Genomic DNA, 24,038 nt, shown 5'->3' on the forward strand with positions numbered 1-24,038 from the left:
TTTTGAGACGGAGTTTCACTCATGTTACCCAGGCTGGAGTGCAATGGCGCGATCTCGGCTCACCGCAACCTCCGCCTCCCGGGTTCAGGCAATTCTCCTGCCTCAGCCTCCTGTGTAGCTGGGATTATAGGCACGCACCACCATGCCCAGCTAATGTTTTGTATTTTTAGTAGAGACGGGGTTTCACCATGTTGACCAGGATGGTCTCGATCTCTTGACCTCGTGATCCACCCGCCTCGGCCTCCCAAAGTGCTGGGATTACAGGCTTGAGCCACCGCGCCCGGCCTAAAACTTGCGATTTTTAAGACCAAGCATGGTGGCTCACGCTTGTAATCCCAGCACTTTGGAAGCCGAGGTCGGTGGATCACTTGTGGTCAGGAGTTCAAGACCAGGCTGGCCAACCTGGCAAAACCTCGTCTCAATTAAAAATATAAGAAGTAGCCAGGCGTGGTGGCGCACACCTGTAATCCCAGCTACTCAGGAGGCTGAGGCAGGAGAGGCACTTGAACCTGGAAGGCAGAGGTTGCACTGAGCTGAGATTGTGCCATTGCACTCTAGCCTGGGCAACAAAGCGAGTCTCCATCTCAAAAAATATATATATATATTGCAGTTTTGAAAATGCTTTAATGAGGTGAGAGCTGAGGAGAAGGTGATCAGAGCCCTGGGTGTCCTCCGCCTGCTGCGGCTGGGACGGAGTCTCCACTCTGAGGGGTGGGCAAGGTGGAGGAAGGGAGCCCTGGCCTTTTGGCCACATGCACGAGGAACTTGGTCTCTTCAACCTGGAGTCAGTGAGGATGAGAAGTTCTGGTGGTCTTTCCAGCCCATGAGATCCAGGAAACCACTGGGAACTGAGGGAAGAAGGGCCGCCATCTTCTTGTTCCCCTCCCTTCAAGTGTAGTGTACATCAGGCGAGCTGGGGTGGAGGGAAAGAGGAAGCTGAGGCTCAGATGCCACCAAGACTCACTGTTCATACCAAGCGTTAGCAGATTTTACTCAATGCGTGTTTATGTGTTACATGCCTTTAGGACAGTTTTGAGACTTTGCTTGCTTCACGGGAAGTGCTTCCACAAAGCTCCTCACGTTGCTGTTCCAGAAGTGGAAATCTCTCCATTTTCAAAGGATAGTCTCACTGGGTCTTACGGTGTTGCCCAGGCTCATCTCCAGCTCCTGGGCTCAAGCAGTCTTCCTGCCATTGCCTCCCACAGTGCTGGGATTACAGGCATGAGTCACCACACCCAGCCAATATAGAATGATTGAGTGGCAGGGTCTTTTAATACTTTCATTTTATTTGTTTTGTTTTGTTTTTTGAGATGGAGTGTCACCCAAGCTGAAGTACAGTGGTGCAATCTCAGCTCACTCTAACCTCTACCTCCCAGATACAAGCAATTCTCCTGCCTCAGCCTCCCAAGTAACTGGGATTGCAGGTACCCACCACCACACCCAGCTAATTTTTGTATTGTTAGTGGAGACAGGGTCTTCATCTCTTGACCTCGTGATCCACCCAACTCAGCCCCCCAAGGTGCTGGGACTACAGGCCTGAGCCACCGCGCCCAGCTGGCTCTGCTCATTTTTATTCCTTCGTTTTTCTTTCTTTTCCTCAGACTGGACCATCTTTATTGACCTGTCTTCATGTTTGCTGACCCTTCCATCTCCTAGTCAGGTCTGCTCTTGAGCCCCTCTGGTTAACTTTTAATCTGAGTTATTAATACTTTTCAACTCCATAATTTTGATTTTGTGCTTCTTTATAATTTTTATCTTTTTTTTTTTTTAATGGCAAGAACCTCAATTAAATTTTTTGTCTCTTTATTGATATATTCTGTTTGGTAAGATGTCATTCTCATACTTTAGTTCTTCAGATGTGGTTTCCTTTAGTTTTAATTTTTTTTTTTAATTAATTTTTTTTTTTTTTAGAGTTTTGTTTGTTTGTTTCCAGTCTGTTACTGAGGCTGGAGCGAAGGAGCCCAGTCACAGCTCACTATAGCCTTCACCTCTGGAGCTCAAGGGATCCTCCCTCCTCGGCCTCCTGAGTAGCTGGGATGACAGGTGTGTACCACCAAGCCCAGCTAATTTCTGTATTTTTTCTGGAGACGGGGTTTCACCTTGTTGCCCAGGCCAGTCTCCAACTCCTGAGCTCAAGCGATCCACCCACCTCACCCTCCCAAAGTGCTGGGACCACAGGCATGCGCCAGCGTACCCGGCTAGAAAACTGGAATTCTAGCAGGTAGCAAGTGGCAGCTCTGGAGCTCGGATTCCCCCGCCTCCCCAGATTGGCCGTCGCTCCCGTTTGTTTCGGTTATTTGTCTGGTAGCTTTTTGGGACTAATTCTGTAAAGGTTATCTTCGCAACCGTAGTCTCTGTTCAGTTAACTGACTTAGGTGGTGATGGGGCAGAAATGTTCTTGAATGCCTGGAGCCACTGACTACCCCGTCTTTTCTGGGGGGGGGGGTGGGGGGGTGTGTGTGTGTGTGTGTGTGTGTGTGTGTGTGTGTGTGTGTTGGGGATGCCCTCAGCATTCGGCCAGGCAGCGGACAACCTGCTGTACCCTTCCCTCCTGCTTATGCGGAGCCTCAAGGTCAGCCAGAGCTGAGAGCTCAGGGCTAGCTTGGGTCTTTCCTGAATGTGGGCATGGCTCTACACATGTACACAGCTGCAGGACATCCAGGAAGGTCTCAGAGCTTTTCAGAGCCCCTCGTGGCGCCGCCTCCTCCATCTTTTCCTGCCAGGTCTCCTGGTTAGTGGTCCTTCCCAGCTGCCAGGCACTCCTCAGGCAGCCACGGCGTTCAAACATCACCGCTAGGTGTTTCAGCAAGCACGCCTAGGAAAAAGGCTTTTTTATACAGGAGAGCCTCAAGTCAGATCAGAGACAGCCTTGCGAGTGAACTCTTCAGGTCAGATACTGACGGTTCTCTGGGAATGGGACCTTGAAGAGCCCAAGCCCTGCCCCGCACCTCAGTGGCTGCCAGGACTGCAGAAGGAGTGGGAATAGGGCAGTGTTGGTTTTCAGGGCTGCAGAAGGAGTGGGAATAGGGCATGTTAAAATGCCACAAAGCCTGGCCGGGCATGGTCACTCACGCCTCTTTTCCCAGCACCTGGGAAGGCTGAGGTGGGTGGATCACTTGAGGTCAGGAATTCAAGACCAGCCTGGGCGACATGGTGAAACCCCATCTCTACTAAAAATACAGAAATTAGCCGGGCATGGTGGCACCCGTAGCCCCAGCTACTTGGGAGGCTGCTCACGAGAATCGCTTGAACTAGGGAGGCGGAGGCTGAGCTGAGCTGTGTTTGAGCTGCTGCACTCGAGCCTGAGCGACAGATCAAGACCCTGTCTCAAAAAAAATAAAACTCACAAGGCCCACAGTTCTTACTAAGATTGGGCTGTGTTTCTTGAATGAACCTGTGCTACTGTGATGCTTTGGTTAATTGTCAGAGTTCTGGAAAGTCGGCTTGGCGGCTTTCACCTTCTCTCTTCTGCTGTTTTGGAGTCCTTTCCCTGACCGTCTCCCTCCCCACACACGCACATCCCTGTTTATCTTCACATCTCTGTACTGGAAAGCGGGTCTCCACTTCTGGTACCACACCACGGAGTCTTTCTGGCTTTTTTTTCTGTTGACATCTGTAGCTCCCTTCCCTGGCAAGGAGAAACCTGTCCCACTGCCCTGAACGATTTCTTCACTGGGTCAGTCACCCCTTCCTGGCAAGGTGCCCCTCATCACTTGCTGGCCCTGCCCCAGGCCCCCTTCCCTGCCGTGTGGGTTTCTAGCTGTCCCCTCTGAGCCACCGTGGCGATGGCCAGCAGGGATGCCTCCCTCACCAACTCCTCCTAATGGCTGTGGGCCTGAGCTCAGCAAAGAAATGGAGGAGGAGGAGTATATGCAGTGTTTGACTATCTCTGTTTCTTGTCTCACATGACAAAACAAGAATGAACTGGGATTTCTGAACACAACTGTGTTTTCCTCGGGAGTGATGAAATTAGGGTTCCCTTTCCTTAGCTGTTCCTAAGGGAAATGTGCTGCTTAAAGCCAAACATTCATCCCCTAGACAGGGGCCAGAGTGCGGTGGGTGCGTTGTGAGTGGAAAGGTGGCATCGGTCATCTCTAGAACTTCCCACAGTTGGGAAGGCCCTGCATCTGCCCACTGCCAAGTCCTGGGCCTCACAGTGAGGATGCTGACCCAGGTGGCAGGTGGTCCAGGAACAAACTCACCTCCTGCCAGCCCCCGGGCCTCCTGTGGCCCCAGCCCCATTGGTTAGAACGTGCACGGCACAAGGGGCAGCGGGGGGAGGGGCAGCCAGGGGTGGGGTGGCCCAGGCACGCTGCCCCTTGCCGCCCCATGTGACCCGCCCATGTGTCTGCTGACAGAGCGGGAACAGCTTCCACGTGTTTGACCAGGGCCAGTTTGCCAAGGAGGTGCTGCCCAAGTACTTCAAGCACAACAACATGGCCAGCTTCGTGCGGCAGCTCAACATGTGTGAGTGCTGCCCCTGGGCGGGCGGGGGCGTGCGCGCGCGGAGGTGGGCGTGGGCGGGCGGGGGTGTGGGCGCGCGGAGGTGGGCATGCGGGCAGTGAATCCAGACCCAGCAGGAGGACCCTGAAGAATAAGGATGGGACCCCCCTGTGCTGGCCAGGGCAGCTGCCTCTTCCATGGTGGGGGGGTCCTTGTGGGTGTGCACCTGGGGTCCGCAGGGAAGAACTGTGAAGCCCGAGTCAAATACACATGTGCGTCGGGAGTGGGGAGCCCTGGGGGGACACGGGGTCTCCCTTAGACCAAGGCCACCTGGCCACCCAGGCATGGGCTGTGAGGAGGCAAAGTGGGGTCTCACCAGGGCCAAGTCCCCAGCAGCCTCCCGGGACAGTGGCCGCCCTTGGAGGCCGTCTGGTCCCGTCCTGATGCAGAGCCACCACCACCCGGTTATGTGCAGATGGCTTCCGGAAAGTGGTCCACATCGAGCAGGGCGGCCTGGTCAAGCCAGAGAGAGACGACACGGAGTTCCAGCACCCATGCTTCCTGCGTGGCCAGGAGCAGCTCCTTGAGAACATCAAGAGGAAAGTGACCAGTGTAAGTGCCTCCCGTAAGCTCGCCTGCCCTCACCCCCCACGCTCTCCCCGTCCACCTCTCCCTGAGAGCTCCCACCCCAGCCCGCCCCCTTCCTGGGAGACCCGGTGGCCACGGGCAAGCCTGAGCCTGCCAAGCTCCCAGGCCACTTCAGTGACTCCCGTTCCTCTCGGGGCGGGGCGGGGGATCCAGGTTTCCACCCTGAAGAGCGAGGACATCAAGATCCGCCAGGACAGCGTCACTAAGCTGCTGACGGACGTGCAGCTGATGAAGGGGAAGCAGGAGTGCATGGACTCCAAGCTCCTGGCCATGAAGCAGTAGGTCCCACACCAGCACTGTGGGCTGCAATGGGTCCTGGCGCCCACCAGGAGGCCCCATGTGCTGTGGGGGCAGAGCCTTGTCTGGGGCACCAGATGCTTGGCCCCACCCTCCCCTCCAGGCAGATCTACCCTGGGCCTCTGTCCCAGCCCTGCCACCCGTATCTGCGTCGAAAGCTCTAGGGCCAGCCATTCTCCACGTGCAGAAGGGGGTTGGGGGTGCCCTGCTCTGTACATCTCCAGTGCCCTCTGGGCCATCCTGGCTTCCTGGGGCGTTGGCTTCTGCCTGGGGCCCACAGCACAGGCGAGCTAGGTGCCAAGCTTGGCAGGACCCACCAGCCTACTTTTGAGCACAAACCATGTACACCAGACCCCTCCCACAGGCCAGGGTCAGCAGGAGCTTCTACAGCAGGCCTGTGGCTGGACCCCTTGCTGCTCCCCCGTCCCCTCCCCCTGGCTCCATCTTGAGGTGCAGCGGTCGCCATCCCACCCGCCTCAACCCTGGGGGCAGATGCATCTCTGCCCCACACGTGCCTGGGCCTACGGAGCCAGCCCCCAGTCCCTCTGCTCCAGGACCCTGCGGCTCTGGGGAAACCTTGGCAGGGGACTAACACACAGTGTTGCCTGAGAAACTGAGGCAGGGCTACTTCAGAAGGCCGGCTCAGGTCTCACAGCCACTTTGGGACTCCAGGCATGCGGGAACCCCAACCCCAGTGCGGCATCCTCAGCTCTGAGCAGCAGGTGCTCTCGACCCCCACGTCATGGAGGAGGCCCTGGCCTCAGACTCTCCCGCACGGGCTCCAGCAGGAGCCACTGGCTTTGTGATTCCTGGAATCCGGCCACATGGGCCTGGCCTGCTAGGACACAGGCGCCTCTCAGGGCGGCCCCAAGAAGACTCACAGGCTTGGCTGGGCCTAGCCTCCCAGAGCAGCAGGAGCCCGCTCACGGCCCTGCGCTCCTGCCTGGGGACAGTGCTCGGGAAGCTCCTCCGTACCCCGTGAGGCCACCTCTGAGCCAGTCCTAGGCCTGTCTAGGGTCCTGAGCATCTGCAGGACACAGGACAGCTGGTGGTGCAGCCTGAAGAACCGTCCTCCCCAAACCTGGCTTCTCAGGCCTCGTAGGGGAGGCTCAAGGGTCTGCCGTTAAGGCATCCCTCCAGATGTTGTCCTGGATGGATGCCAGGATCCAGGTGCACCTGGCTCACTCAGTCCCCAATCACCCTACCTGACACCAGCTGTCCCCGACAGGGAGGGGCAGTGGGACCAACAAGCTCTGGCCTGTCCCCTAGCCCCTCCACACAGCAGTTCTCATACTGGACTGGGCCAGGCCAGACATGGTCACACTCAGCCCTGCTCCCACCTGGGAGACGGGAGGGTCTGTGGGGCTCCTGGAATTGGGCCCCACTGACCCAGCCTGGTCTGTTGCAGTGAGAATGAGGCTCTGTGGCGGGAGGTGGCCAGCCTTCGGCAGAAGCATGCCCAGCAGCAGAAAGTCGTCAACAAGGTGGGGGCAGGGCCAGAGGGCCAGCGGGGGCCCCACAAGTGCCAGGGTGACTGTGTCCTCTCTCCCCACAGCTCATCCAGTTCCTCATATCGCTGGTGCAGTCAAACCGGATCCTGGGGGTGAAGAGAAAGATGTGAGGTTCTGGGGACACCTGCTTCCGCCACACGGGGCACGGGGCCCAGGGTCATCCCTCTCCTCTGTCAGCTGTGCCCTGGGTGCCCCAAGCCTGGGGGAGGCGGCTGACCTGCCCCCTTCCCCGCAGCCCCCTGATGCTGAACGACAGCGGCTCGGCACATTCCATGCCCAAGTATGGCCGGCAGTTCTCCCTGGAGCACGTCCATGGCCCGGGCCCCTACTCGGTGAGCGCCGGGGGCAGGGCTCCCGTCCAGGCATGTGGGCGGTGATGTGGGGGTCGCCCCGCCCACGTTTCATGGGCCTCCTGCCTTTGATTGCAGGCCCCATCGCCGGCGTACAGCAGCTCCAGCCTCTACGCCCCCGATGCTGTGGCCAGTTCTGGACCGATCATCTCCGACATCACTGAGCTGGCTCCTGCCAGCCCCGTGGCCTCCCCCGGCGGGAGCATAGACGAGAGGTGAGGGCCACATCACCCCAGCCCTCCCGTTCCCTCAACGAGGCCAGCCCCCTTGGGCCCAGGGCAGAGTTGGGGGTGAGGTGGGGCCGCCCAAGACGCCAGCTAATGTGGCCCCACCTGGTGTCCAGGCCCCTGTCCAGCAGCCCCCTGGTGCGTGTCAAGGAGGAGCCCCCAAGCCCGCCTCAGAGCCCCCGGGTAGAGGAGGCAAGTCCCGGGCACCCATCTTCCGTGGACACCCTCTTGTCCCCGACCGCCCTCATTGACTCCATCCTGCGGGAGAGTGAGCCTGCCCCCGCCTCCGCCACAGCCCTCACGGACGCCAGGGGCCACACGGACACCGAGGGCCGACCCCCCTCACCCCCGCCCACCTCCACCCCTGAAAAGTGCCTCAGCGTAGCCTGCCTGGACAAGTGAGTGCCGCCCCAACCTCAGAGCTCGGGGCTGGGGAGGGAGACAGGTGCCAACCAGATCACCCCACAGCTCCGAATGCCACAGAAGCCAAGGGTGTGGCAGGACAGGCTGCTGGGCCCTGCCCTTGGCCACCCCTCCTGCTGCCACTACCCTCTCGCCACAGGCCACGGGTCCCAGCATCAGTCGTGCTGCCCAGACCAGCAGCAGGGGACAGTGACGGGGCCCAGCCTAGATACCCCCCGGCCCTGCCCAGCCCTGCCTGCAGTGGGGACTCTTGTTTTTGTATCTTGCAGTTTGGCTCACACTCCACAGATGTCTGGGGTCGCCCGCCTCTTCCCCTGCCCCTCTTCCTCTCCACATGGCCGAGTCCAGCCAGGGTTAGCGCTGACCCCTCTGGGGAGGGAGGAGGGCCCTGCCAGAGCTTGGGCCCTCCCACACAGCCGTGGACCAGACCCAGCCTGGCCGGGCATGAGCACTGGGCCTGGGCAGTAGCATTCTGGGCCCCTCCATGACGGGGGTCAATGTCATCCTTCCTCCCCTGGCCACAGGCCTGTGGTCATTGCCTGTGACAAGGACAGGCTTCCCTGGCCTGGCACGGCCTCTGGTGCCAGGCTGCGGTACTGACTGCACTTCCTGTCAGGCATGGTCTCTGGGGCACCTCCAGGACCCAGCCTGGCTGCCTGTCCAATGGCTCATGTGTGTCCCATGGCCTTGGGCTTTCTTGGTCACTGCCCCCAGACTGTGGGTCTTATCCCCACAGCAGCATCGGGGCAGGGGCTGAGCCACCCACATGCTGAGCACAGCCTCAGCCGTTTTCCATAGGCAACGGGAAACCTCGCCGACCCTGAAAACTGAAACCCCCCACCCTCATGCTGGAGCTGAATACACCCCTTCTCTCCTGCCACCAAGGCCTCCAGGCCCTCATGATGACAGGATGCCCCACATGGGTCCGACCACACCTGTGCAGGGCACAGAGCCCCCACCACCTTCCAGGCCGTCTTCCAGCCTGTGCAGGCCTACACGGGGGCATGACCTGGGGGACACAGCCAAGGGGAGCCCTTCTGCAGGAGGGCATCACGGTGCAGGGCATGGGGCACTTGTTCACCTACCCCCTCATCCCGGGCCAGGAATGAGCTCAGCGACCACTTGGATGCTATGGACTCCAACCTGGACAACCTGCAGACCATGCTGAGCAGCCACGGCTTCAGTGTGGACACCAGCGCCCTGCTGGATGTGAGTCAAGCCCCGCCCTGCCCACCCCGCCCCGCCCTGCCCCAGATGCAGTGCTGACTTCCCTCCCTTCTCTGCAGCTGTTCAGCCCCTCAGTGACTGTGCCCGACATGAGCCTGCCTGACCTTGACAGCAGCCTGGCCAGTGTGCGTAGGTGGGTGGGGGGGTGAGGGGGAATGGTACAGGCAGGCGTGCTCACTGTACCCCTCCACCCCACAGATCCAGGAGCTCCTGTCTCCCCAGGAGCCCCCCAGGCCTCCTGAGGCAGAGAACAGCAGCCCGGATTCAGGTGAGCCAAATCCCATCAGCCCCCCTCTGCCTCGACCCCCACAGCCTTGACACCCCCACCCCCGCAGGGAAGCAGCTGGTGCACTACACGGCGCAGCCCCTGTTCCTGTTGGACCCCGGCTCCGTGGACACCGGGAGCAGCGACCTGCCCGTGCTGTTTGAGCTGGGAGAGGGCTCCTACTTCTCCGAAGGGGACGGCTTTGCAGAGGACCCCACCATCTCCCTGCTGACGGGCTCAGAGCCTCCCAAAGCCAAGGACCCCACTATCTCCTAGGTGACCGGGAGGAGCCGAGCCAGCCATGGCCTGCCCACCCCCACCCCCAGTGCAGGGCTGGTCCTGGGGAGGCGGGGCAGGCTCACAGTCCTGTGCACTGGTGGGTTGGCCACCGCAGCCCCAGCAGGATGCACAGAGGGGCTTGGGCCTGGGCAGCACCTCTGGTCAGGAGGGTTGTCCGCCTGCCAGTCTGCCTTCACCCAACCTCGTGTCCTGTGGTTTGGTTGGGGCTTCACAGCCACACCTGGACTGACCCTGCGGGTTGTTCATAGTCAGAATTGTATTTTGGATTTTTACACAACTATCCTGTTCCCTGTTCCATAGAGATACACAGATATATACACACAGGTGGACAGACGGACGGACGAGACAGGCAGAGATCTATAAACAGACAGGCTGTATGCTGTGGCCTCCCATGTGGTTCCTCTGTCCCAGAGTGGTGTGGTGGGTGGGGGTACAGTGAGGAGGGGCCCAGGGCACAGAAGGGCTGGGCTGCAGTAGCCTCCTGGGGGAGGGCAGATGTTTGCAGCGCCCTGTGCACACCCAGCTCTGCAGGACCAGCATTTGCTCTTTATTAGTTCTTTATTGAGGGACCAGGGTTGGGCACCCAAGGACTACAACGAACCCCCTTCCCAAGGTGTCTGCACTCAGGGATGAGGACACAGGGTGGGCACACTGTCTTCTATCAGAGCCTGAACCCTCCTATGTAGGCATGGGCAATGGGAGCCTGTCCCATAGCCTTAGGGTTTTCCACTTGGCCTGGTGGTGGAAGGGAAGGTGGCCTCCCAGGCAGCCTGGGGTGGGCAGTGGAACGGGCTTTGCCTCCTGGGCAAGGCCTTCTCAGCCTCCGTTCCATTCTTTATCTGGCAGCAACTTGTTCTCAGCCTCCATTGGCCAAGGGGTGGGGAGAGGCACAGGACCGTATGCAGCATGGGGGAGTCAGGACCCCACACCTGTCCCCCAGCCGAGAGCTCACCCACTATTGCCTCCGACACAGGGCCCACCAGCCCCTACTGGTAGAGGGAGGACACCACCAAGGTAGCCCACCCTCCCCGCAAGGCCACCACAGTCCAGCGGGTTGCTGATGAGGCCCAGGGTGCAGCCCCGGGACCACGCAGGGCCTCAAACACCTGCCTGTTGGGCCACAGCTGCAGGTCTGGGAGCACCAGGGACTGGTATAGTTTTGAGGTCTTTAATCAGGTAGTCTCCCCAGCAAGGTAAGGCAGCAGCAGGGCCCTGGGGTTACCCCTGACCTCTCTCTGCAACCAGGGTGGCTCCATTTGCCCAGCTTCGTGGATATAAAGGCTGCAGGGCTACACTGTTTACACTGCCCAGCCTGGTGCCAGGAGTGCAGAGGGCAGGGAAGGCCTGGGGACCAGGGGTGGCCCAGCCTCATGGAGGCCAGCTGAGGGCCACCTGGCTGCCCAGGTTCCCACTGAAGAGGAGAGGCTGCCAAACCGGGGCCCTGTCCCAAGGTGCATGACCATGGACACCAATGGTGCACCATAGCCTCTCAGCTCACCAGACAGATGCCAGAAAGGCCCTAGGGACTGCCCATCCCTGGGCCATCCTGGCCGGGGCCCACTTCCAACAACCCCAGGGCGACCTCTTCCCGAGCCGAGGCCGAGCATGGTGGATCCAGGTTGGCCAAGCAGGCTCAACCTGCAGCAAGGGCCAGAGTGCGGATTCCCCCATACCCAGCAGAGGTAGTGCCAGGACAGGACGCCTGAGCTGAGCTTTTCTAAGGGGAAGTGCAGGGAACGGGGACGTCTGCCTGGCCTTGCACTCCCCCTACCGGCCATGCCTGCCCTGCTGCAGTGGAGCTGCCTCTCCCAGCAGGTCCTGGAGCCCTCCGGCCCACAAAGGCACACAAGGCAGCTTGGAGAACAGGCCTCCTGGCCCTGGAGTAGCTGTCCATGTGGCCCTGGCTGTACCTCCCACCAGTCCTCAGGCTCCTGGCAGGCTGAAGAGGTGACTGGACAGCACTTTATTGACACTCAGACCCCAGGGCAGGGTCGGCAAGGCTCCCAGCTGGCCCCAGCCTGCTGTCGCCATCCCTGAGGGGTGCAGGACAGAGCCCCATAGGGGCAGAGAGGCCTCCCTGGGGCAGGAGGAGGGTGCTGTGCAGCCAGGCCTGTCCCTAGCACTCGAAGCCCAGGAAGAGAGGCTGGCTCTGGCCGCAGGTGCGAGGTGGCAGTGAGAAGCCAGGCGCTTGGGTGCAGCTCAGGCCCCTACTGCTGGGGCCTCGTAGTTGAGCACGTAGTAGTCATGGACGTACATGAGCACGACTATTGGCTGTCCAATGATGAGTGTCACCCACACAGCCGCATTGCCATAGTTGCCCTGGAAAAAGCGGCCCACGAGCCAGGCCAGTGGGACCTGGGGAAGGTGGGGCCAAGTCAGTCGGTCATAGTGACCACAGAGCTGGGGGCTCCAAGGTCCCGGGGGGGTTGGCCCAGGGGTTCAGGCAGGGGTAAGTGAGCGAGTGGGGAGGCCACATTGGGGGTCACTCACCTGAGCCATCATGCCCGTGAACGCCCAGAGGCGGAACATTCGCAGAGGGATGCTCACCAGATACTGGAGGGGAGGAACGGGACATCAGGGAATGGGGTGTCAGCCATCCCTGCCGTGGGCACACCCCTGCCCAGGGATGAGGCAAGTTGTCCCACAGAGCACTGACCTCGTGGAAGAAGGCTGAGGCCAGGAATACTCCTGTCTTGGCCATCCACCTGCTGCTGCCCCTTCGAATCATGGGCTTGTAGAAATGCCTGCAGAGGAGGGGGCAGAGAAAGGGGCTCAGGTTCACAGCCACGTTCAACATCCCCCCGCAGACACACACTACCCACCTGAGGCACCACTTGTGTACAGGGATGTTCCAGTTCTGCCAGAAGTAGGTGACAGACTCGGAGTTCCTGCGGCCAAGAGTGGATGGTGGGGGGGGGGGGGGGGAGCACACCATGGCCCATCCCAGGGCCCCAGGGGCACCCCAGGGCCACTTACCACCAATCCCGGTAGAACTCCCGGTCTCCAAACTGCATGAGCTCAGCCACAGCATTCATGGAGGAGTGGAAGAGCCAGTAGAAGAAGACCAGCCAGATAAGGTGGTTGGGGACCTGGCGGGGAAGTGGGGATGGGCAGCAAGTTGTAGAACCTTTCCCTACATGCCACCGACCCCTCCTGTCCTGCCCCCACTCACCGCCAGCTTCAGGAGGCGCTCGATGATGCGTGAGTAGTCCATGTCCTACAGAAACAAGCCCTTCGGCCAGCCGTTCTCCCAGTCTCTCCCCAGCCACCCCAGCCACAAGAGCACTTGAGCCACTCACCTTGAAGGGCTTCATGGAGTTCTGGATGGTGGGGACCATCCACTGCAAAGGAGGGCACCATGTCAGCTCCCAGTTGCGCCAGCTGTACCCAACCCTGCCACACCCCACTTACCTGCTGGATCAGCCCCACCTGGAGCTGGGTGAAAAAGAGCTGGGGGAGGAACCAGAGAGCAGCCAGCTGAGGCCCTGGCCAGCTGGGAGGACCCCCAGCCTCCAGTGGCCCCCCTCAGCCCCCAACCTCACCATCTCAAAGAGCCGTCGCAGCAGAAAGCGCTTCCGGATTCGGGGAGAGCGGGGATAGTTGAGCTCGTAACACAAGGTGGGGGCGAAGAGGAAGTAGTAGAGATCTGGAATGGGAATGGGGGGCTGGCACCAGCACAGGCCCGGCCTGTCCCCTGCACCTCAGCCCCCCGGAGGTCCTCACCACAGTAGGTCAGGTTGTCTGGGTAGCTCACGGTGTGCAGGGCAGCGGTGCTGCTGGCCTTCTTCCCTGCAGAGGCTACGAGCACAGCAGAGTGGGAGGGGAGTGGTGGGGTCCTGCTGCTGCCCAGCCCCTCCAGCAGGCAGCCCCAGCCCCCAGCAGCCCCTCACCAGCCTTGGCCTTGGCCCTGGCCCTGCGGCACCACAAGTTGACGTCTCGGTAGGAAAAGAGCTTGAGGAAGAGGATGGTGTGCACTGTCAGTGCCAGCAGGGAGCCCACTGTGGGAGAGATGGGTTCAGGCTTCCACAGGGCCACAGCCAGAGGCTGTGCCTGTAGCTGGCACAAGACAGCTGAGCAGGATAGGGTAGGAGCACACCTGGAGTGATGGACTCAACCAGCAAGGCCACAGCCGCTGGGAAGCACAGAATGGTGGCCAGGTTGGCCACATGTAGCAGCAGCCCCACCTGCTCCGTCAGGACACCCTGGAGTGAGGAACAGAGAGTCAACCAGGGCTCCCACTGCCTGGGGGAGGGCTGCCAAGCCTGGGGAGCAGCTCCTCCCAAGAACACACACAGCAGGGGGAGCACACACAGAGGTGAAGGGCACTGCTTACTGCCGCCAGACGCTTCTCAATCTGGAATCCAGCCACAGCAAAGACATTGGCCACTGTGGATAAAGGCACCAAGGAGCAGTTTCAGGGCCATGTCAGCCTCATCCCCACCCAAGGCCCTCCTCAGAGCCCAGCTCACCAATAACCAGGCATGGGGCAGGCCAGCTGTAGGGATCCTTCAGGAACAGAGATACCACCTGGATGGGGTCCACCAGGATGCCATACCTGGGGGTGGAGTGGTGAGGACCTGAGTGGGTGGCAGGTGGGGCCAGGGGGCGGCCCCTGGGCAGTCCATGGGTGGGGCAGGAGCAAGACCTAGCAAAGGCACTCACTTGATGAGGTTCTCCAAAAATAACCGGGCATTGCTCAAGATCTGCAAGGGACAGACAGGAGGGTACAGCCCCTTTAGTCCTGGCCACAGGGCACTCACCCCAGCTCCTCCCAACACCTCTGGGCACGTCCCAGCCCGAGCTCAGGGCAGAGCCTCAGGCTTGCAGACCCAGCCCTGTCTGATCTCCATCCCAAGCTCTGAGACTCGGCACCCATCTCAGCCAACACCAGTGCTGGGCAAGGGGAAGTCCCTCCCTGTCCCCATCACTCCAGAGGGGCCCACATGGAGGGAACCAACCACAACCAGGCACTGGCCAGACACCTGGGTCTTCTGGAGCAGCAAAACCTGCTGCTTAGCTGCTCACATCCCTCCTGCTGAGCCGAGCCAGTGAGGGACCCAAGGCTCCCATAGCCAACCACGGAGACAGCCCCAAAACCCAGGCCTGCCCACAGCTGAGCCCCAAGGAACCAGTCCCTACTGGTGGCCCAGGCTGAAGAGGGGGAGTTGTCCACCCTTTCCCTGTAGGAGCAGTGCCCAGCTGTGTGGCAAGGGGGGCTGGGCCTAGAACTGCTTCCCAGGGCTTATGCCCTGTCTGCCTCTTCTGCTTCCTGCAGTCCTCCAAGCCCTGGACACTTGGCTCCAAGCAGCTTTCCCAGGACTAAGCCCCCATGGAAAAAGGCACCTGGGTCTAGCCTGGAGCTGGGTGCTTGACCTCCCTCTGCAAGGACAGGAACCTCTTTCGCCATCTTACAAGCACTACCAACACCTCCATGAGCTGGGTCCCAATGCCACAGACCTGGCTGACCACCCGGAGCTCAGGCTTCATGCGAGGGTGTGAACTGGTGCTGGGGAAAAGGAACACTGTCAAGGGAACACTGAGGGTCTATCCCTGGGTGGTCAGGGAAGGCTTCATGAAAGAGAAGACTGGTTCCGGGACACAAGGGCCATTGCCCTGCCTCCCGCAGCTGGAGGGCTGACACGCCTTCTGCAGGGACACATGTGGCCCACACTGTCACCCGCCTCTCCTGAGAACTGACAGCAAGCAGGAGCCAAAGCTGCCAATGTGAGGTACCTACTTCCAGGCCCAGGCCACAGAGATAATGTAACAGGCAGCCCAGAGCGAAATGCACTCCCGGGGCTCGGGACCATGGGGGAGCCAGAAGCAGGGAAAAGGCTTCAGGTCTGGGCCAAATGGCCAAGCAGGCCCAAAGAGTTGGGGAGAACACACAGTGCTGCCTGGGCTGGACAAGGCCCAGCCTGAATGGGCTGCGTCTTCTGAGTGCTGGGCTGGCACTGGGCCCACTGTCCTGCCTGGCCAGCTTCTCAGCCACCAGGCCTCATGAGCCTCCACAATTGGCCACCCCCAGGGAACCTGCCAGGACCATGGCAGTAGGGGATATGGATGTGCATGTCGCCCCTTCCATGTTGGCAGCCACAGGAGCCGCACCCAAGGGCAGAGATAGCCTGGGTGAGGGTCAAAGGCCTCGAGCCACATCAGCCCTGAGTGGTGGGGGCCGGGCCCAGACAGCCCTTGCCCTCAATCTGCCCTGCAGGCTGCCCCTTTGAGCCCTGGGCTCCAAATACTTCTGGGGTGGGGCAGCCCCACCCCATGAAGTGCCAGTGGGAACCAGGCCCAGAGGCAGGCCTTGGATATGGCACAGGGCTCTATCTAAGCACCTTCCTAGGGGGCTCCTAGGACCCACAGCTAAGGAAAGGGGCCAGGAGGACTGCAGAGTAGTGTCCAGGCTTGCAGGGGCTCCATACTAACAAAGGCCATGTGGCATAGCACAGGAAACTCTTCTCACTTCCCCTGCCGGAGAGGCCTCATGTCCACAGAGCCCAAAGTCCACTGTCCCACCAGCCCAGGGCAAGCCCCCTCTCCATCCTGCTCTCCATGGAGGCCCTGCACCCCTCAGGCCCAGCTCACAACACACAGGCTCCAGCCCAGGCACTCCCCACACCACATCTACAGGGCTCTCCTGAGTCCAATGGGGAGCAGCAAGTATGTGGTGCACAGGCACCCAAGTGGCCACAGCAGGGGCAGCCACTACCACTTCCTCTCCCCAACAGCCCAGTGCTGACGGCCACATGGAGATGCAGCCTGCTCCATACACCCCAGCCCACAGGGGTGCCAGTCCCCCACACTGGCTGGCAGAGCCTGTTCCCAGGCAAAGGCCAACCTGGCCCTGACCTGCTCCCAACACCATGTCCCACTCACCAGCATCACCACACACCAGTTCAAGATGCCACGGTAGTTGCTGAAGCCACTGTCAGAGCTGAACAAAGAATCCTGCAGGCGATGGCACCTGATGGGGCATGACACAGCACCCCCTTAGCAGACACCAGCAGGGCAGGGCCACCCCCACAGGATCCACGCCCCCACCCCAGCCTCCTTGTCTGCCCACAGGCCCCACTCCCTATTTACAACCAGGAGGAGGAACCAGGCAGAGCCACACTGTGGCCACGAGACCTACAGAGGGCAAAGCTCTCAGGACCCCTGGAGCCTGTACCTCTAGGGTGCAGCCTCAGGCTTGCAGACCCAGCCCTGTCTGATCTCCCTCCCAAGCTCCGAGACTCGGCACCTACCTCAGCCAACGCCAGTGCTGGGCAAGGGGAAGTCCAGGGAGCAGGAGGGCACATCAGAGTCAGGAAAAGCAAGCCCAGCTGGCCCTGCCTCTGGCCACTGCCATGCACTCTGGCTGTGGACTAGCACTGAGGCCACAAGCAGAGTCCAACCTGGAGGTGGACCGGGGCACACCCAGCACTGCAGGGACCAAGTGGTGAGGGTTGGTTCCCCCACATCCAGCACCCGGGAGCCAAGGGATCCCTACTCAAAGGGGCAGCAGGCTCAAAGTGGCAAAGGCAGGCCAAGTGCCAGCCACACATCAGCCTGACATGCACTTTCCTGGAGGCAGGGAGCCAGTCCTCATGTGCCGGTGTGGTCTGCACTTGTTTGTGCTGTGTTCCAGCCCAGGCTGAGGCAGCTGAAAGGACCCCACCCAGAGCTAAGTGCCTGCTGGCTGGCCAGGAGGCTTCCGACAGAGGTAGGTGCCCACCCATGATCTCCCAACCAGTGTTGGAGGGGCACAGGCAGACCCTGCCTGATCCTCCACGTACTGCACAGGTGGAAGAGGGCACCCAGCCCAACATAGGGACTGCCATGAAGCTGGGACAAGGATAGCAGGAGCCTGGCCAGGCCCCACATGTCCTAGGAAGAAGTGCTGGCTCACGCACACCAGCTGCAGCCCCACCTCATCCCCCAGCTGCCGTGCCACCAGGAAGCCACACGCAGCAATTGAGCAAGTCCTCAGTTTTGTAAGAGGAGAGGCCAGAGCCTCCTTTTTCCTCCCACGCACACACATCTGCCCTCAGAGCCCCTAGACAGGGAGAGTGGGCCTGAAGCAATGGCAGGAGCCCCGTGATGCAGATGCCCTCAGGGCGCCCAAGGCAAGTTGGCTAATGTTGGGGTTGGCATCAGACAGCCCTGCCCAGGAGACAAGGGGCCAGGGAGGCCAAGGGGCAATGCCAACAAGCCCAACCTTTGCCCTCCAAGACCAAGGTTGGTACAGCACCTGCCCCATCTACACCTACACAGTTCCTGGACAAGCTTACACCAGCCCCAGAGACCCTCATGCAGGGAAGATAATCACACTCTTCCTTCTGCCCATCTAAGCTGAAGCACCAGGACAGGCAGCTCTACCCCAGCTGCCTGGTGCCTGTCCTGGGAGAGGCAGACCCTGCCTCTCCCAGCTCCAGCCTGAGCATCCTGCCTCCACCCACCAGGTCCATCTTGGGCCATGCAGTGAGGCTGTGGTCTCCAACTGAGCCTCCCTCCTCCCCAGGTTGGCAGCTGCCTTCCCAACTGACCATTACCCTCAGCTTATCTCCCCAGCCCACTCCACTCACTGCCTGCCCCCGACCAGGAGGCTGGGCGTGTACGCCACCAGAGCTCCAACACCATAACAAGAGCGGGGCACAAGGCCCAACTGCCCAACAGCTTCTCTGGGGGATCTGTGAGACTGGGCCTCCCTACTGTCCCTTCTTCCCCAAGTTCAAGCTCATTTGTTTTCAGCAGAATGATCCCAAGCCTAGGGTTGGCCTTCTTGTATCATACCTACCAACCACAGCTGTTTCACAACAGTGTGACCCCTGCCCACTTTGAGCCATGAAGGATACCATGCTGGCTTTACCCGTGCCCATCTCCCAGATGAAAGCAGGAATCGGGAAAGGGTGGTGCTTCCCAAAGCTCACTCCAGACAATCTTATAGGAGCTTCCTCAGGGGCCCTTGAGGCTTCCAAGGCCTACCTCAACCCAGCCACGCCCTCACCTCAGGTCCTCCATAGGCCTCCTAACCAGCCCCACCCCCAGGAAACACCCCACTGCACTGTCCTACCCCTCACAGATCCCCATGAGGAGGAAGCCCCAGTCCACCAGTGCCTACACAGCTGCAGGCTTGCCAGTGCAGCCAGAATCAACTGGGCTAGAGAGCATGATGCAGGGAGTGGCATGGGGAGGCGGGATCTGCCCCTGTGCCCAGAGCACCTTTGTCACCCTCTCACCTACTGGAGGGCCTGCCCAAGCCTCTGTACATTCCAGCTGTCCCTACACCCACTCCCCAGGCCAAGAAGACTCGGAGCAGCCCACCCTCCCACCCTGCAGCCCCCAGGCCCACCCAGCAGTCTCACAGCAATACTGAGACCTCGGCACACGCCCACCTGCCACCCTGTCTCCAGGTTCAAATGTGCCCAAAGACACAGGTCCCAGTGATTCCCACAATTGAGCCCCACAGACTGCAGCTCCAGGGCAAAGCAGAATGAGGGGTGGGCAGGGTCCAGCTCTGCTCCCAGCTGCCACCTCCTCCACACAGGCCTCTGGGCTGGGCCTGGGGTTCAAGATGGTTGGAGCAGGCTAACTGCACCTCACAGACCCTGCTGGAGAGAGTAAGGGAGAGTCAGAGAAGACACCTCAGGGACAGAACACCCTGGGAGAAGCCACAAACCAGAAGGCCCCGACTGGGGTGCCTGTGAACAGAGGGCTGATGGGAGTGTGCAAAGAGCCTGGCAGGAGTGAGCCACAGGCAGGGCAGAAAGGGGTGCCCTCTCCTGCCTGCCTCACAGCCTCACCTTGCCACGGGGCCGGAAGAAAAGAGCTCATACCGAGCCCAGCCCAAGGTGAGCAGGAAGTGCCAGTGAGGGGAGGAGGCCCAGAGCTCTAGCCGGAAAGGAAAGGCTGGGCTGGGCCAAGAGTGGCAGCAATCGGGAGGGAGGGGAGGCTGTTAACGCTGACAAGGGACTGCACTAGAGGCCAAGTCCCAGGAGGGCAGGCAGAGCAAGGCCTGACCCAGACAGCAGGGAGAAAGTGTCCACAGCCAGTGGTCCCTGAGCCCTGCTGTATCCACACGTCTGAGGGACAAGCACATGTGGCCTGCAAGTCCTGGAAACCCAGGAGCAGATGGACTTTCGGGCTCAGCCTCCAGCCCCAGGAAAGCCCCACCTCTGCCTTCTGTCCCTCTTCCCAAAGAGACCCAACCTCAATGTCAGGGACAGGGACTCCCCAGGCCTCTCCCACGAGCTCTGCACTCATCCCACACCAGCAGAAGTACAGGAAAGGCTCAATGGTTTGAAAAGCAGGAAGGTGACTGCTCTCCCCTGCCTACTCCAGAGTGGCAGCTTGGCCCAAAGCTGGGATACCCCATCTCACACTAAAAATCTCAATTCCTGGCTGGGTGTGGTGGCTCACACTTGTAATCCCAGCACTTTGGGAGGCCGAGGCAAGTGATCACCTGAGGTCAAGTGATCACCTGAGGTCAGGAGCTCAAACGCAGCCTGGCCAACATGGTAAAACCCCATCTCTACTAAAAATACAAAACTTAGCTGGGCATGGTGGCGGGTGCCTGTAATTCCAGCTACTCAGGAGGCTGAGGCAGGAGAATCTCCTGAACCCAGGAGGCAGAGGTTGCAGTGAGCCAAGACTGTGCCATTGCACTCCAGCCTGGGCAACAAGAGCGAAACTTATCTCAAAGAAAAAAAAAATCTCAGCCGGGCGCGGTGGCTCAAGCCTGTAATCCCAGCACTTTGGGAGGCCGAGGCGGGTGGATCACGAGGTCAAGAGATCGAGACCATCCTGGTCAACATGGTGAAACCCCGTCTCTACTAAAACTACAAAAAATTAGCTGGGCATGGTGGCGCGTGCCTGTAATCCCAGCTACTCAGGAGGCTGAGGCAGGAGAATTGCCTGAACCTGGGAGGCGGAAGTTGCGGTGAGCCGAGATCGTGCCATTGCACTCCAGCCTGGGTAACAAGAGCGAAATTCTGTCTCAAAAAAAAAAAAAAAAAAAATCTCAATTCCCATGCCCTCCAGAGGTCACGACCAGCCTCCCTCAGCAGCACCCCAGGCCCACAGCAGGCAAGCACCCCTCTCAGGAGGGCCACCCTCCTCCCCATGGCGCCTTCATGGCTTCTGTGCTCGACCTTTGTCCACACTGCTCCGTGCCTGCTTCTTACTGAGGTTATCTTATCTCCCAGATGAACTGAGCACCCTGAGGGCCACGACGGCGACTGCCGTCCCCAGCCCCCTCTCCATGGTGCCCAGTGAAGAAAAGCTCCATTCTTATTCATTGAGAGAGCAAATCCTTGCCAACTAAATGTCCAAAATCTGCCCACTTCCACCTTATTAACCTCTAGGCCTTCAGCTGCCCTCTAAAACAAAACCCCTAAGAGCCATAAAAGGGGGATGGAGGGTGGCAAAGGGATTGCTCAAGGCCAGCTTGGAGGAGGAAGCCAATGCCCAGGCTGGCCAAGTCCTTCCCATCAGCCATGGTTCCCTCCCTCCACCCCTGTCAGTCGGTCATCCAGCTGGGCAGGGCACCCACCTGTAGATGTGTCCACCATCCCTGTACCCCACCTCCCTCCTGAAGGATGGAAGTCCCAACACAGAACCCAACTCTCTGTCCCTACAGCAAACGCGGGTCCTGGCAACATCAGCAGGGACGAATGGGGCACGCGGCCACTCTCAGGAGGATCTGCAAGGACAAGAACGTCTCTTACACTGCCCCTTGCCCAGGGGCAGCTGCTCACTCCCCTGTCCTCAGACAGGCCTGGGCTCCAGCTGGCCCCCTCCCTGGCAGGCCATCCCTCCTCCGGGAGCCTTTCCTACCTGCAAGGCACGCTCCGAGCACCAAGACGGAACCCATCACCACAAACGGCCCAGATCTCATCTGACTCCTTCCAGAGAAGGGGACACTGTCCGGGGCTGGGTCACGCGGGGTCTCACCAGCCCGCCCCTCGAGAAGCGCTCAGCAGCCCCCGAGGATGCACAGACCCAAGAGGACCCGAAAGCGGGACACCTGCCAGGTCCCCTCGCCCGGCCAAGGCGGCCAGCTCCACGAGCCCCCACCCCGTGACCTTGGCAGGCGCCCCTCCCGCCAAAGCCTCAGCCTCCCCACAAGGTCCGGGGGTCCAGGTCCCCGGACTCGAGCCCGCCCCGCGGCAACCCCGGAAACTCGCGGAGCCCGCTACCTCAGCTCCCAGTGGCCGCTGCCCACGCCGGCGTCTCCGTCCTTGCCGGGGGCCGGCGCTGGCGCGTCCCCCGCGGCTCCCACGTCGGGGCCCGCAGCGGCATCCCGCAGGTCCTCTTCCGCCGCCGCAGGCCCGCCGCCCCCGTGGCTCGAGGGCCGCGACCCTGTCCTCCGACGCCGGGAACCGCCCGCGCCGCCGCGGTCGCCCATGGCCTCAGCCAGTCCCCGGCCGCGGCTAAGCTGAGGCCCGCCGGGTTCACAGCGCGCGAGGCCCGCGGCCCCACCTCCGGACACCTGGGCAACAGCCGCCGCCGCCCCCTGCCGGCCGCCGTAGCCCGCGTGCCCGCCCCACCAGCGCGTTCGGCCCGTCCGAGTCGGGCGGGTCGCCTAGAGGATCGCGGCCGCGTCGCCCCGGAGCCGCTAACTAACGGGCGGCCGCCTCTCACGTCCATTTGTAGTCCGCGGCCGGCCCGAGGCGGGGCCTGGAGAGGCTGGCAGGGCGCAAAGCACCGTGGGAGTCGTGGTCATCGTGGGCACGCCGGCGCAGAGCACCCTGGGAGCCGTAGTCGCCGCGGGCTCGCCTGCGCAGAGCACCCTGGGAGCCGTAGTCGCCGCGGGCGCACTAGCGCAGAGCACTCTGGGAGCCGTGGTCGCTCGCAGGGCCGGGGTTGCGGGCGGCGAGCACCGGGCGGGAATGGACCTGGCATCGCCCCCGCGTGGTGCCAGGGTCTTGTCCAGTTCCACGGGGCGGGATGTTCCTCCAAGGGCTGCTCGGGGCCCCGGCGTCCTGGCCGCTGTGCGCCCGCCCCTCGTCCCCCTTGTGTACGCACGGGACCTCGCCAGCCTCAGCCCGACGGGCCGCTCGGGACAGTCATTTAGGAAGCGCCCCGTGCGCTGCGGTCCCGCTGCCCGGGCCAGTGCCCGCGGCAGCTCGCGTCGCCCTCCACCCAGCGCTCTGGTTTCCGCGCGTGCAGCTTACGGTAACGTCCCCGGCGCGCTTCTGCTCCGCGAGTCCTCTGGTTACCCCGGCAGGAACATGCTTTTTATCACCTTAGGGGGACACCAGACAAGGGCCAGGTCAGCAGGCCAAGCTGGAGAAATGCGCCGGGCCCCGCGTCACCGGGACGCCTGCCCTGCACGCGACTCCCAGGCTCTCCACCTCCCCGCCGGCAGAGCCGGGCTAGGGTAGGGCGAGGGCGCAGGCCCCTCGGTGTCGTCTCCCCGGCCCACCCACTCCCTCCACAGGGAGCTCCACGTCCCTCAACTCAGGGCCGCCCGATTTCCAACTTGGGCCAGCAGCTCCAGGATGTTACGAGCCTGGGGCGCTGGATCGCCAGGATTCAGAGGCTTCTGTGCATTTGCACAGCCTGTGCAACCGCCCTGCTGTCTTTTGTTATTTTTTCTAAAGACAGGGTCTCCCTATTCTGCCCAGGCTAGTCTGGATCTCCTGGCCTCAGATCCTCCCACCTCAGACTCAAGGTGCTGGGATTAGTTACGAGCCGGCCATCTTGTACGTTAAATGAAGCAACTAATCAACTGTAACAGCCACAGGTGCGGCCCACCTTGGCCTGGCATGCATAGGCACAGGGCATGGAGTGAGAACATCCTGGATCTCAGGGTGCCAGGGTTCACTAGAAACCTAGAAACACCTCCATTCCTCTGGGGTGAGCAGGGACAAGAAGCGGCTCTCTGGAAGCAAACAGGTTGCTCCTCCTGAAGTCAGGTCCTCTTATGTGGACTGGTCACAGACTGCTGACCTCAGTCCTCTTCCGCCACCTCCACCAGCAGCGGCTGGCAGGCTGCCCACCCGGCTGCCCCCTTGGTGACATGTTCTTGTCACCACAGGCCATTGTGGGTTGCTGCCAGCCAGGCATCAAGCAGGCTGGAGCTACCTGGCAGATGATCCTCGTGTACCCTGCTGAGTGGGGCCACCCTCACTGGGCCAGAGAGCCCCTCACACATGGGCCTTGGTCGGTCAGGACCACAGCCCCATCTCCTGCCCAGTCTCCTAGAACATTCATCTGTTCACCGCAGTTGCTGGCAGACGCACTCTGCAGCCAGGCCCAGGCCTCTGAGTATGGACTGACACCAAGCTCAGAGAGGTCTGGGCCTGACCGTAGAGCACCTCAGGCTAGGCAGAGGAGAGCCACAGCTCAGCCTGTGGTCGTG

The 24,038-nt window shown here is 61.0% G+C and overlaps 2 protein-coding genes and 1 pseudogene across 7 annotated transcripts in view; 1 reads left to right on the forward strand and 2 right to left on the reverse strand.

Moving 5' to 3' along the window:
- Positions 1–10,065, forward strand: part of HSF1 (heat shock transcription factor 1) — a 19,847-nt gene extending 9,782 nt beyond the window's left edge. The window contains exons 2-14 of one of the 3 annotated variants that reach the window (XM_032256104.1): positions 4,359–4,467; positions 4,919–5,055; positions 5,245–5,369; positions 6,797–6,872; positions 6,944–7,005; positions 7,135–7,231; positions 7,328–7,464; positions 7,593–7,874; positions 8,169–8,252; positions 9,003–9,108; positions 9,186–9,251; positions 9,325–9,394; positions 9,462–10,065. In XM_032256104.1, the coding sequence (XP_032111995.1) occupies positions 4,359–4,467; positions 4,919–5,055; positions 5,245–5,369; positions 6,797–6,872; positions 6,944–7,005; positions 7,135–7,231; positions 7,328–7,464; positions 7,593–7,874; positions 8,169–8,252; positions 9,003–9,108; positions 9,186–9,251; positions 9,325–9,394; positions 9,462–9,667 (1,557 nt within the window). In that variant the 3' untranslated portion in view covers positions 9,668–10,065. The remainder of the gene's footprint in view (positions 1–4,358; positions 4,468–4,918; positions 5,056–5,244; positions 5,370–6,796; positions 6,873–6,943; positions 7,006–7,134; positions 7,232–7,327; positions 7,465–7,592; positions 7,875–8,168; positions 8,253–9,002; positions 9,109–9,185; positions 9,252–9,324; positions 9,395–9,461) is intronic. The other 2 variants (XM_032256115.1, XM_032256112.1) reach the window with 2 other exon arrangements.
- LOC116535902 lies at positions 9,930–10,909 on the reverse strand (annotated as a pseudogene). Its single transcript, XR_004262386.1, has one exon. The product of XR_004262386.1 is annotated as an uncharacterized LOC116535902 (transcript).
- Positions 10,910–11,635: 726 nt separating this feature from the next.
- DGAT1 (diacylglycerol O-acyltransferase 1) lies at positions 11,636–22,348 on the reverse strand. Of its 3 annotated transcripts, XM_032256133.1 has the most exons (17): positions 21,871–22,348; positions 16,571–16,658; positions 14,354–14,394; positions 14,161–14,246; positions 14,025–14,077; positions 13,788–13,893; positions 13,582–13,689; positions 13,415–13,489; positions 13,234–13,337; positions 13,103–13,141; positions 12,991–13,032; positions 12,864–12,908; positions 12,668–12,780; positions 12,514–12,579; positions 12,348–12,435; positions 12,182–12,244; positions 11,636–12,046 (listed from the first exon to the last, which is right to left on the reverse strand). In XM_032256133.1, the coding sequence occupies exons 1-17, from the start codon at positions 22,077–22,079 to the stop codon at positions 11,891–11,893; spliced, it is 1,482 nt and encodes a 493-aa protein (XP_032112024.1). In that variant the 5' UTR covers positions 22,080–22,348; the 3' UTR covers positions 11,636–11,890. The 3 variants fall into 3 exon arrangements, with proteins under 3 accessions (XP_032112024.1, XP_032112019.1, XP_032112031.1); XM_032256128.1 differs by having other exon boundaries at positions 12,348–12,579; XM_032256140.1 differs by lacking the exon at positions 21,871–22,348 and adding an exon at positions 16,939–18,041 and having other exon boundaries at positions 12,348–12,579.
- Between the last annotated feature and the right edge of the window lie 1,690 nt (positions 22,349–24,038).

This window comes from Sapajus apella, unplaced genomic scaffold, assembly GCF_009761245.1.
Source record: "Sapajus apella isolate SASKATOON/1434 unplaced genomic scaffold, GSC_monkey_1.0 scaffold3, whole genome shotgun sequence".
Lineage (NCBI taxonomy): Eukaryota > Metazoa > Chordata > Mammalia > Primates > Cebidae > Sapajus > Sapajus apella.

Coding starts and splice junctions, on each gene's coding strand:
- DGAT1 (XM_032256128.1), bottom strand. CDS start 22,079: ATGGGCGACCGCGGCGGCGCGGGCGGTTCCCGGCGTCGGAGGACAGGG. Junction 13,690..13,787: donor GGTTGAGTCCATCACTCCAG/GTGTGCTCCTAC, acceptor TCTCTCCCACAG/TGGGCTCCCTGCTGGCACTG. Junction 13,490..13,581: donor CAGGGCCAAGGCCAAGGCTG/GTGAGGGGCTGC, acceptor CTGTGCTCGTAG/CCTCTGCAGGGAAGAAGGCC.